Raw genomic sequence first — 12,996 nt, forward strand, 5'->3', positions numbered from 1 at the left:
TCGTACTTCAATATAGAGAATATGATGATCCGTCACACTTATCATCATTATCAAACTTATGAACGCGTGCTTGACAACGACTCCCGTTCTACCTGAGCTCAACGTAGTCATTGGGCGACAGCTTGAGTGCGTATCTCTTGGGTCTCTAATCCACGGACCGAGTCCGTGGGATTCGAACCATCGTGGTAGAGGCTAGAACCAATTGGCAACATTTCTGAGATCCGGAAAGTCTAAACCATGTCTGTGGTATTCTGAGTAGGATCTGGAACGGGATAACTGTGACGAGTGACGAATTAGATTCCTGCAAGAATGATCGCATTGTAAGTATAGTTTCTAAACTAACAAAGAATCCTTTCGTACAAAAACTTGTTTGTCAACTAAGAAAACCCAATAAAATTTATAACCGAAGTATTTAAACATCGGGTCATCTTCTCAAGGAATTGCAGGGAAGTATAATTTATTATTGGTTATGAAAAAGGGTATCGTTTGGGTTATTTTGAAATAGAGAACAAGAATTTAAATGGCAAGAAAAATAAATTAATAATTATAAAGACTCTTGGTAAGGTATGAGAACTGGAAATTTCATCCTAGTTATCCTTATCAGGTGTGATGAGAATTGTTATTGCTCCCACTTAGTTAACCCTTACTAAATAAAGGAAAGTCAAGTGGACCAATTAACTTGATTCCTCAAGTCCTAGTCAACTCTTGTGGAAAGACTAGCTTTAGAGGGATCCAAATCAATCAACAATTCCAAATTTTCAATCAACCGCTGAGTTTGACAACTCAAGTGTCACCAATTACTCAACCAAAGCCAAAAGGAAAAAATCTAAATTACTTATATCATAAATAGAAGGAAACAATCTTAAATCTGAAATACCTCAAATTGCATTAAATAGGAAATAAAATTAAACATAGGAATCCATAAACCAAATTGGCAACATCAAGTAATCAACTAAAGTAAAAGCATTAGAATAAATAAAAGTAGAAGAGAAACATAAATTAAAGGAACATTGAACCTGGTATGAAGAAATAACCATAAAATAAGAGAAATCCTAATTCTAAAACCTAAGAGAGAGGAGAGAACCTCTCTCTCTCTAAAACTACATCTAAAACCTAAAATTGTGAATTATGAATGTTGTATGAATTGTGTCTATTGATTCCCCCATTCTCTGGCTTCTATTCTGTGTTTCTGGGCTTGGATTTGGGCTGAAAAAGGGTCCAGAAATCGCTGGGGGCGACTTCTGCAATTTTCTGCACGTGGCGTCCGTCACGCATGCGCGTGGGTCACGCGTGCGCGTCGTTTGGAGTTTTTCCTTGTCACGCGTACATATTAGTCACGCGTTCGCGTCGTTTGTACTCTGCGCCTAGGCACGCGTCCGCGTCGTCCATGCGTGCGCGTCGCTGCCATTTTCTTCAAAACTCCATTTTTGTGCGTTCCTTCCATTTTTGCGTGTTTCCTTTCTGTCCTCTAAGCCATTCTTACCCTATGAAGCCTAAAAATACTTAACACACAGATCACGGTATCGAATGGTAATTAAGGATAATTAAAATAATTATTTTTAAGGCATAGGAAACATGTTTTCACATATATCATAAAATAAGGGAGGAATTGTAAAACCATGCAAATCTTATGAATAAGTGAGTGAAGAATTGATAAAAACACTTAATTGAACACAAGATGAATCATAAAATAGGATTTTATCAACCTCCCCACACTTAAACATTAGCATGTCCTCATGCTAAATCCAAGAGAAAAGAGTGAAGGTAGAATGGTGGAATCTTATGCAATGCAATCTATTCTAAATGCAAGCTACCTAAATGAATCATGCAATTGTAATTACTATCCACTTATATATATAAAGCTTACATGTGGTTAAATTGATTCATATTTTCAAGGAATCATATATGTACAACTAAGGCCAAACCATATTAAAACACATTCACAATTGAGTTGAGTTAAAAAATTTCACAGACTTGCAAGACAATTAATAATTAAACATGGATATATGGAAATGAGCTATTGAACCCTCACTAGATTTGTGTTTACTCTCTAATCACTCAGTGTTTGGGGTTAATCACTCTATTCTTTTCTAGTCATGCTTTCTAAAACTTTGTTTTTCATAGTAATCAAAGTCATCATATGTTTTCTGAGTTCCTTGCTGTTTTAACTCCCTTTCCATCTTTCTAATCTTCTCATCAGCCTTTTTTTGCCATTACATCTCCTTCCTGAGTTGATACTTTGTGTCCTTCTGTCGAGCCAGCTCAGATTCCAGTTGTTTAATTCGTCCCAAGTAGTTGTGCCAACCCCAGAAATTAAGTAGTGCTACATCCTTCCCCTTCATTATGAGAAAAATGGATGGTTGAGTTTAGCTTGTGAGAATTTTGAGGTTGAGGAGAAGCCTAGCAAGGTTATGGAGAAGGTTGTCTATGACGTTGATGGAAATGGGGAGGTAAAGGTGGTATGGATGGAGAATGACGATTCTAGCCATGACGTCTGGTGTGAGAACTAAAGTCAGAGGCTGATTCACCATCGTTTCTGTTGCTGTTTGCCATATGTGGGAGTGACACTTCAAGATCCCTGGCAACGATGCCAATGTTTCGAGGTGTTGCATGAAACCAACGTGAAGTTGGACTTGGATGTGAGAGTCGAATGTCTTTGGGTGAGGATTCCGACTTGTTCGCCGATCCAGTAATTTGGACGTCAATGCCTAAATTAGCAAGAGTTTTACTAGGCTTAAGTGAAATTAGATTAGAAAAAATACCTATATGATGAGGTATTTATAAAATAGCAGTGTTTGGACTTAATCATTTTAGAGATGACTTTTAAGCGATTACTCCTTTTACAGAGTAGAGGTTCTTTCTCACGTTTAGGGTAGTTTTTTTTTTTTTCCCACGGTATCTCCCAACCCGACAGGTCAAGGATTAATCCGTCGCGGATCTGAGTTCCATTTAAGGGTCTGCCACTGGCCAATAAATTGCTGCATGCACAAGACAGGATTCGAACCCCCGACACTTGTTTAAACGGACGAGTGAGCTGACCACTTGACCAACCCAAGTTGGTTAAGTTTAGGGTAGTTATCATCTGCCAATGATAACCGAAGTAGCGGAAGGAGTGCTTGCTTAGCTCCCCAGTTTGGGGCTTCAGAGAATCCCGTCCAAGTAGGTCCAATCCATGTGGACTATGGCACATGTATTGGACTGATCTTGGTAAGCTCAAACTCAGGAAGCTTGTATGTTAAGAGAGAAGTGGAAACGTAGCTTATATGTTAAGAGAGAAGTGGACTGGGTTACTGTACCAATTTAACTAAACCTAAAACATAATACAGCAATACTCATTCCCTAATCACTACTTATCAAACTATAATTTTTAAAAAAAAAACACAGTACACCAATTTTCGTGCTTGATAATTTGCTAGTTATAATAAAATCTTAATAAAAGTTTGCTAAATTAAAAGTGTATATATTAATTAAATAAAATATAATATCATTAGATTAGGTGATCTCATTTGTGTTACCTGTGGCGTTAAACTGGAATAGCAAGTTTCTACATATTTCGAAGTCATAAACATTAGCAGACATGGACCGCCTATCTTCCCCACCCAAAAAGGGCTGCTTTAACGACTTGCTGCGCATGTCTTACAAGATGATGAAAAACAGAACCGAAACATGAACAATCAGAGTCAGAAATCTTTTATCTAACAAGACATTGTACAATAATTATTAGAATTGGAAAGGACAAGAAACTGTTGACACCAGGGATCATCGGTAGAATCCCCTGTTCAATTCCACAACTTCTCAAGGAAATTCATATATACCCATATGAACAATCCCACAAGTAAATGATGCTACTATACTTGTCAGCAAGAATGAGTTTATGCTAAGCAGCCATGTCCTCTTCTGGTAGAATTTCTCAGATTAAATCCCCCTTAAGTGATAGAGGAGTTCAATCACATGATAGCACAACCCATATCACAAGGGAGACAAAGATCAAGTTCACTTTATAGCAGTTGTTCGGCGAATTGCATCATCGTTTTAAACTAGAGTCACTGAATTGACCATTTTGAATAATCCCATTCTCATTCAGATACTCCACAAATTCATCAATGAGATAAGGCCAAGCACCTTCAGCATCATAATCAGTTAAATTTGGGCCAACGGTCTGCAAATACCCCAAAGAAGAAAAACAATAAATAGAGGAGGTTATTTGATTCAGAGGCCAACAATATATCATAAAAGATAAGTATGAAGAATTCCACCTGATTCGGTATTTAAATATGAAGTAAAGACAAAAGCAAAAGCAAAAATATTTCCTTTTTTTTTTTAAAAACAAAAAACAAAAAACTGTCTAGATCCAAAGGGGAACCTATTTGTAAGAAGGTACAAATTGACAGTACATAATAATGCCATCACCCAATTCACAATCATTGAACACCAAAATCAGCATACATGATACATGTATGTTTTAATTCTCTATAAGGAGGACTGCCGCATTCTGAAGGAAGGAATGTAACGATAAGATTAAAAAGATCCCTTCCGATAATAAAAGAAGGATCAATCAAGTTCAACATTTTTCTTTTATTAGAAGTAGGAATATTTCTCTTAATTAAACTGAAGATCAATAGGAAAAAAATGATCAACAGAATAAAAGAATAATATTTCACATGACAAAATTTCATGCACAGAAACTAATACATTAACCATTGATGCAGACTTCCGATTTATATGTTTTGTTTCAAGGCATTTTTTATCTTGTCAGTTAGAGAGTATATCTTTTGTTTCCATGGGAGTAATCCTAGTCCGTTTATTCCTAGTTTAGCTGTTTAAAGAGGTGTCATAACTTCACTACAACCCTATTAACGAAAAGGAGCTTTGATTGAAATAACCCATTAACGCTGGTTCATTTCTCCAAGGATGAAAACCGCAATGGTTTGGAAAGTAGTTTATCAATACCACCTTTGCAAGACATTCAGACACGCAAAGAATATAAGAAGATGGTGAGAGGAAGACCCATTGACCTCTATTCTAATAAATGTGTACCTTTGCAAACTCCAAAAGCTGGGACCATGTGTCCCTGGAGATTGCTTTGTTATGGCGAGCCTGAAGAAGCAACATAAGAATTGCCAAATATATAAGTAAAACAAGAAACATCAGGAGGTATTGACCTCCCTCTCAAAGCCAAGATTAAGCCGAGAACAACCCCAAGTGAAAATATTTAACTTATTACCTGCAAGAATTGGCACCAGTGATCAACCAGTGGCCACTGCCTTTCAGCAAATAATAATTGCCACATTCCAATAGCTGTATCCAGTGCCAGAGATTTTTGACCCTGCAAAAGTAATTTGACCTACATAAACATAAATATAAAATATACAAAGCAACAATATTACTTTTGCATGATGAATAACATATTCAAAATTAAAAACAATAGAGCAGTGCTAGCATTCACAAATTTTTATACCAACCCAAGATATACAAGTTCATCATAGTTTTAAATTCTTATGCATACAAATGCATGCAAAGACAAATTAGAGCATCCAATCATTTATTGGATGCAAAACATTTTGTTGTTCCCTTGCTATGTGAAAACTGAGCCTTGTAACTTGCAGCACCAAAATTCATGGCATATTCTTCAATGAGGAATCTGAGGGACCTTGATTCCCCAAGGTCAAAGGTATTAATATTTTAAAAACACAAGAGTATCCAAAATAATAAATACTTTATAGTTATTATAATTTTGGACACCAAAGAAAGGATATAAAGCAACTCTGGAGCCTCTTTTTGATATGCGAAAATTGGAGAGCTTTGCTCTTTTGCATTGTTTTGTTTAACCTTTTTTTTTAATTGAGTATATCCAATCTCCACGTGAGATGACTCCCTTTGTGCTAATAATATTACTTTTATTTTATATTTTTTTAAGAAAAAGAAAATAATTCTGGGGCATCCATAATATGTCAAACACCCAAAAGACGAATTTGATAGGTCATCGTCACTAATAATAAATTTACACCATACAATATAACAAGGATCAGAAAAACAGAGTCACCAAATATTGAAAGTTAACAATGCTCATAAATCATAATACTGAAGATAAATTTGGTCAGCTCAAGCAGGACATTTGAAGATTGAAAAAAAGAACACACGCATGGTTTTATTAGCAATGCAATAGCCACACAAGAACCCTGAAACTCAAGCAGAAACAAGAACTGGGAAGTGGGAAAAGTTGATGTCTACAATTGAATACAAGAAAACGAATATATGAATATGATGGTCGTTATTTATAGCTTTTAATGTTAATAATTAATGATATAAAATAGTTATCATTTAAAATTAGCTTCCTAGGATCTACATGCTCCATTGAGAATAGGTTATTGAGTCTTAAACATGAACTAGAAGATTGAACAAGGACCGAATGCATTGCTTAAATTAGGGTATAGCCATATCATGTCATACTGCCATCAAAATCAATTAAGCTACACAATAGGGGAAGAATAGACCAACAAGACACCAAAACATACCTTCTCCTTTGCCCAGTTAAAAGCAAAATTATATATCTCACGGAACTTCTCTGGAAAAAAAATGAGAATAACATTTCAGGAACCTTCTTCAATAATTACTGTAGATAATCTTTCATAAAAAATGAAATATAAATCAAAAGACTATAATGGGGATGTGATCTGATTTGTCCATACGTTCATCTTTCAGCTCAGAACGCATATAGGGTATCTTTTCACGGAACTTCTCCAGCGAATCAATCCTGCCATTATATCATAAACCATTCAACTAGGGTTTACTCATTCAACAACAGGTAGAACCATAGGAAATACACTAAGACATCACCACCAATGCATTCATCAAACTCAAAATGGATCAGAATCATCTTCCTTTATTCAGAAGCTAATAAATACATACCCTAGGGATTGTAAGCCTTCAATAAACTCCTTCTTTGAAAATTCACACATGGTGCCAGCCTTCATGTGCCATGAAAGAACTAACTGAAAAAATGTTAACATGCCATGTTACCTGAAGCATGCCACATGCCTATTTGACTATTTCATTCACACACATTATCATTAAGCAAACTAGTTCCCAGCAGTAGCAGTAAACATACATAATTTCATGTTACAACAATACTTCATTTAACTTTACAAACATGACATTTTTATTTATAGATATTGAAAATTTCATCATATGAGATCCAATGATCATCAGTTTTTTGCACAATGAATAAAGAGTTAATCCTCTTTACTTGCTTTCTCTCTGAGAGAGAGAGAGAGAGAGAGAGAGAGAGAGAGAGAGAGAGAGAGGGAGAGGGTTGTAAACTGTGAAGAAGGACTTCATCTTGCTATGTTTAATATCCTTCATATATAACAAATAAAGTTTATATTTTCTCATTCTATGTCAAACTCTCAAGCAAAGCCACCATTTTTCTACAGTATCAATCTGAAGTATTTTTAACTGAAGGGTAAAGTATCATATTTTCTCCCCCCAAACGTTTAGGTTAAATATTGTCCCTAATTTTTTAGTCCTATCTATATCCCAAACATTTCAAAAGTAATTCAATTTTATCCACACTTTTAAACCCGACAAATACAGAGTATATATATCTTCTGAAACTCTAAACCCTTTTTTTTGTTGCAATCTAGTAGAAAAAATACCTAGTCATTTACAGATATAGGAACTTGATGATGATATGGTTTGGGGAAGAAAACTATAATATCCTGGATCTTTTATGAATTAATTTCCTTTAGTTTTCTGTTTTTAGTTTTATTGTTTTTAACTCTCTTTTAAATCTATTCACAATGGTAATATTGTAAGAGTTTGTCACATGCAACATTTACTTTATATGTTACCACCTTCATTAGTAACCTTCTATGGAGATAACAGTGGGATAAAAATGAGATATCTTGTTTGGGACACAGATGAGAAAAATGTTATAGATAACATTGATATTTATCCCAGACGTTTGAGACAACAATGACACTTTACCCTTAACTAAATGTGCAATCATTAAGTATATTTAACCATGATGATCACTGTTTCAAAAGTTTCTTGAATTAATTGATAGGATTTCCATTAGGAGAAAAGCGTAAATTCTTTTGACCTTTTTGTATATAAATAAGACACGCAATTATTGATGATCTATAAACAAAACAATGTTATTTTATAAGACACATTCGTACCATTACAATATCTTGAGGATCCACCTGCACACAGAATATTCAAGCATCAATTATTCTGAATGAATCATAACTGATGATAATCAAAACATAATAATTTTAAGCTGAAAATAATGGAGCTTTTTGAAGCTATATTAAAATCAGAAGTTAATTATCTCATAATTGTTATGGCTTTACCAAATTGATCCTAAATATCAAATGTTACATTATATAATATAATATCTTTTTTTATAGATAATGAAATTTAATGTAGAGAAGAATGTACAAAAGTGGATGAGGATGAAGATGAGATATCATCACATAAATACACAAAATGGCTAGGAGCTAGCTGATTAGTCCGTGCAGTAGCAAATTTCATTCCCTTTGAATATGAACTACAGAAACTCTCTTAAGCAGATCATTTGCTGAGCACCAAAGGGGAGGGATGCCAAAAAAAGGTAATCCTCCCAAATAAAATTGATAGCCAAAAATGAATTACTGAAAAAAAATTCTAAAATTCCTTTTGGACCAGTACACCAAATGACTGTAAAAAGAGCAGTCTGCTATAGAATCTTTCCTTCGTTGCCAGTGTTTGAAATTGCGGTTACGGCGGCACCATAACGCTATGGCATGGCGGATTTCATCTCCTCCACCAAACAATGGTCACCGTGACAAGTTTTTCACAGCGGGCAAAAATTGCGGCTGCAATTGCAGTGGCACCATGACATACCGCAATATAAATGAGGAATTTTCAAAAAAAATGGAGGGTTACTTTGGTAATTTAGGAAACCCCAAATGCTACAACTCACCTTCGTCAGCCTCCTTTCTTCAGAAAATTGCTCTTCCTCTCTAACAATCTAAAAACTCTCTTCTGTCTCTCCCTCTGCTCTGGGATGCACTACAGCCAGAAGAACCACCAGCGGTGCACCAGGCAGCACAGTCCAGCTCCAGTTCCTCCTCCGTCTTCTCTCTCTGCCACTCTCTTGCATTCTCTCTGCCTTCTGCCGAACCTGCTGCTCGCCACCGCTGCAAGCCACAGGTTCTCTCTCTCTCTCTCTAGTTCGTAACTTAGTTTCTGTTCTGGTGTTCCTAGCCGTTGTTTTTTTCTTTCCCATTTCCCCTTTTATTTACATAGGCTCAATGTTATAAAGTATAAACCTCTCTTTTTCCAATTTTTCCCCAATTTACACAGATTCAGTTCATTATGTCTACTTCAAGGCAATCCCCCAACTCTAGTGCCCGATTTTAGTTTTTAAGTTCTAAGCCTTATGTTTTATGGTGTTGTATGACTTGAAGTTATGTTTATTTGTTGAATTTGCTACTGCATTTGCTGAATTAATTGAATGCCTTATGAGTAGAAAATTACTTAAATTGATTAGATTTTATAATTTATTACATTTGCAATTTCTCTGCATGTGTTTTTGTGCATACATGTAACTTTTAGGTAATCCCCCACCGCCATTTCCCGCAATGTCATCCGCTATAATTTTATGGCGGATTTTTGGCTCAGCCATCCGCAATCAAGTAAATAACAAATAAATGATAATATAAACACTCCTGTCATACTTTTTCAAGTAATTTTACTAGACATGACCAAAAAATGAATTTTACATAGAAAAAGCAACATTGTCCATATAATCCAAACATTATAAATTATCTTAAAACATTTCAACTAAGGTATTCAGATAAAAATTGATTTTCACATAATAAATCACATTAAAAAGTGATTATTAAAATAATACTATTCTCATAACTTTTCCAGAAACACCCTCAAGAGGGATGGCACCTATTGTTCCATGGTTTCTTTCTTCATATCTTTTTTGTGTTTTGGGTTACCTTGGCTATCACTTTTGTATCTATGTGAAGATGTCTTATCCTCTCTTGTACATTTTCTTCTCTTTTGATAATTTTTCTTTCTTCTGTCAACACAGAAACTAAATAGAAGTATAACAACTTTTATTGCTACTTTATGTTTAAATGTTTTAGTCAGTTACTAAAGCCTTTAAATTCAACTATGCTGAGGTTCCAATAGAATTCTCTATATTTTCCAATAGTATTGTGTACATCCTTGACACAGCTTCAATAATAACACACGAGTGAACAAAAATAAAATACCATAAAAAAAGCAGCATGAACATAATTAATTTGCATTCAGAAACAGCAACCTGGATATCATTGCAAAGGAGAGTGATACCATCCACCATAATCATATCGACATATGGATCTGTAACGAAATTAGTGCAAACGATTAGAAAGCAGGCATTAGATACAATGTATTAATAAATGGTAGTCACATCACTGCATAAAGAATATCTCAATAGTAAACAAGTAAAAACATCCCAGATTTGAGTTCATATAAGCATCTCATAGGAGGAAAATAGTCCTAACTAATATCTTTCACAAATTCACGTGAAGAAAGGAATTGAATTTCAAATCCATAAAATTTGGCAGATCCCTTACTCTGAAATGGAAGAAACTTCCATCAAGTTACACTTCCCTAGAAGACCAATTGCAATGAGTAAAACAACCAATGTTCACTACTATAGCATGCTAAAGGTTCATAATATAAAGAGCTGAATTACATGAAAGCGATTATGTCCAGAAAGTGCCTTTTCATAATGATAAATAAATAAGGCCACAGAAATTATACCATCTAAGGAATCCTTCATAATGACTTCAGCCAATTACATTGGGAAATTAATTCTAATCCAGTGATGCCTATTACTGTATCTTAAAAAGCTTGAAAGTTTTGTTGGCAAGATATAATGAATTTGAGATGGGATGAGAAGCACCTGTAGCCTCTTAAGATATAGAGAATAGAGAATTCAATAATTCATATGATTTTATTTTTTTCATTTTTCATCAGAACAATTTATAGTTCTACTTATGTAGATGTCATAAGTCAATGCTTCTACGATTCTAAATGCAACCATAGTCTCTATTCTTTTTCACCTTCATTTCTAACCTTTATATCTATTATACAGCTCCTCCAAGTGTCTAGAGTCCGTATAAGATGTTTTAAGCTGAGGCTGGCTGTAGAAATAATCAAATGCTCCTTCTAGATGCCAATCACTTGCCTTCAGAGACTGTAGCGCTATTTTCTCACTGAAAGTACATAAGTAAACTTTTAAATAGGGTCAAGCATGCAGGCAAGGTGCATTGGAAAAGCTAACAAGTGTCGTTACAGCACTTCTTAAGAAGGTTTTCTTTGAAAAAGTAAGTATTTGAAGTTTCCAATGACACATTAAATATATTAACAACTTCAAAACATTCTTCTCAGCATGTGCCAGACCCCTGTCAGCGAAACACTTCTTATAAACACCAAAAATAACCCAACAAAATAAACTGGAATAATTTAGCTGAAGCAACAAACAAATTAAAAGCATGACTAAAGTAATTGCATCTGACGAAAAAAAAAATCTATAAAGAGAAAACAAATACCGACCCAAGGAGATCAAAAACTCCCCAATCAACATCATTAAGTAATTATTAATTCAAGAAGATTTGAAATTTTCCAAATCAAAATAATTTCGCAAAAAAAAAATGCTTTTAAAAGCCTTGAGAAAACATTTAACGTAAAGGTACCTCATTGACTCATTCATTATTCACCCTCCTCCTCCACCACCCAAAACATAAATTAATAGAAACATAAATACGGATAGTAACAAGGTTAAATTACTCTTTTAGTCTCTATAATTTTCTCAACTTTGTAATTAGCTCCCTACATTTTAGAAGTTTTCAATTGAGTCTCTACACAACAGTTTTAAATTTATAATTAGATCCTTTTAAACAGTAAGCGTTACAAAAACATTTTTATCCATCTCACACCAATGGCGAATATATCTTAGCAAAACGTTTTTTGAACCACAGAAATGGAATTACAAATTTAAAACTGATGTAGGGACCTAATAAAAAACTTTTGAAGTGTAGGTACTCGATTATAAATTTGGTGAAACTACGAGACTACAGAATAGTTTAACCTAAACATAGTACTAAAAACAATATCTAGAAGTTTCTCATATAACAAACCATAGAAAACTATACTCTTACCTAGCTCCAGTTATTGCCATGAACTGCTGGAGTTTGTCACGGTGACCCCTCCCTAATTTGTGCTGTAGTAAGAAAACCAGAACGTAGTAATAATCAGTACGTATTATATTGGCTATCAAAATATATATTCAATAACTTCAAAGCAAAAGATTCCATGCAACACATGTGAATTTGAGTTTCATGATAACGCTTCATTGAGATCGAATCCATTGGAAGCTCAAAATCCAAACAGCAATCAACAATTGTCACACCCAAAAATACTAAAAGAAAAGTTCTAAATATATGAGAAGGAACAAACCCCCCCCCCCCCAAACCGGGGCGGGGGGTGGGGATGAAAACGCAAGGATTTGAAAGCATGCAGCTGAAAATTGAGCTGAAGGGAAAATCAAAGGAGAAGCAGTGACCATTTTGGAAGGTTGTAGAAGAAGGATAGAATCAGAGGGTTGATGAAGATCCTGTTACGGAAAAGGGATGCAAGGGAAATTTAGGGTTTTCGATGCTGAATTGGGATTTTTCTCCACCCAATATGTAAGAAGTGAGAACTGGGGAGAAGGGTGGTGACTAGTGAGTGAGGGAAAAATTGCGAACTGTGGGTTTTTGGTTTCTTCGGGTGACTGGAGTGGGACCCAACACTCTTGAGGATTGGCAACTTGTCTATTCTTGACAACTCGTATAGCAGTGGACGACTTGACGCTGCCCTTCTTCGCCTAAGATCGGTGCATTTGCTATGGACAAATGATCTATGCTATCCAAATACGGAACAGAACACAACAAGAAACATGCCGATATA

The 12,996-nt window shown here is 34.9% G+C and overlaps 1 protein-coding gene across 2 annotated transcripts; it reads right to left on the bottom strand.

The window, feature by feature from the left end:
* On the bottom strand, window positions 3,668–12,964 carry LOC107612862 (DCN1-like protein 2). 2 transcript variants are annotated; one of them, XM_016314622.2, is made up of 11 exons: window positions 12,611–12,964; window positions 12,207–12,268; window positions 11,122–11,261; window positions 10,322–10,380; window positions 8,181–8,204; window positions 6,910–6,992; window positions 6,690–6,754; window positions 6,516–6,565; window positions 5,225–5,344; window positions 5,038–5,097; window positions 3,668–4,159 (listed from the first exon to the last, which is right to left on the bottom strand). In XM_016314622.2, exons 1-11 carry the CDS (start codon window positions 12,611–12,613, stop codon window positions 4,025–4,027), a joined length of 801 nt encoding a protein of 266 aa, XP_016170108.1. In that variant the 5' UTR covers window positions 12,614–12,964; the 3' UTR covers window positions 3,668–4,024. The 2 variants fall into 2 exon arrangements, with proteins under 2 accessions (XP_016170108.1, XP_016170109.1); XM_016314623.2 differs by having other exon boundaries at window positions 5,225–5,326; window positions 12,611–12,962.

The sequence above is a fragment of the Arachis ipaensis genome, chromosome B08, assembly GCF_000816755.2.
Source record: "Arachis ipaensis cultivar K30076 chromosome B08, Araip1.1, whole genome shotgun sequence".
NCBI lineage: Eukaryota > Viridiplantae > Streptophyta > Magnoliopsida > Fabales > Fabaceae > Arachis > Arachis ipaensis.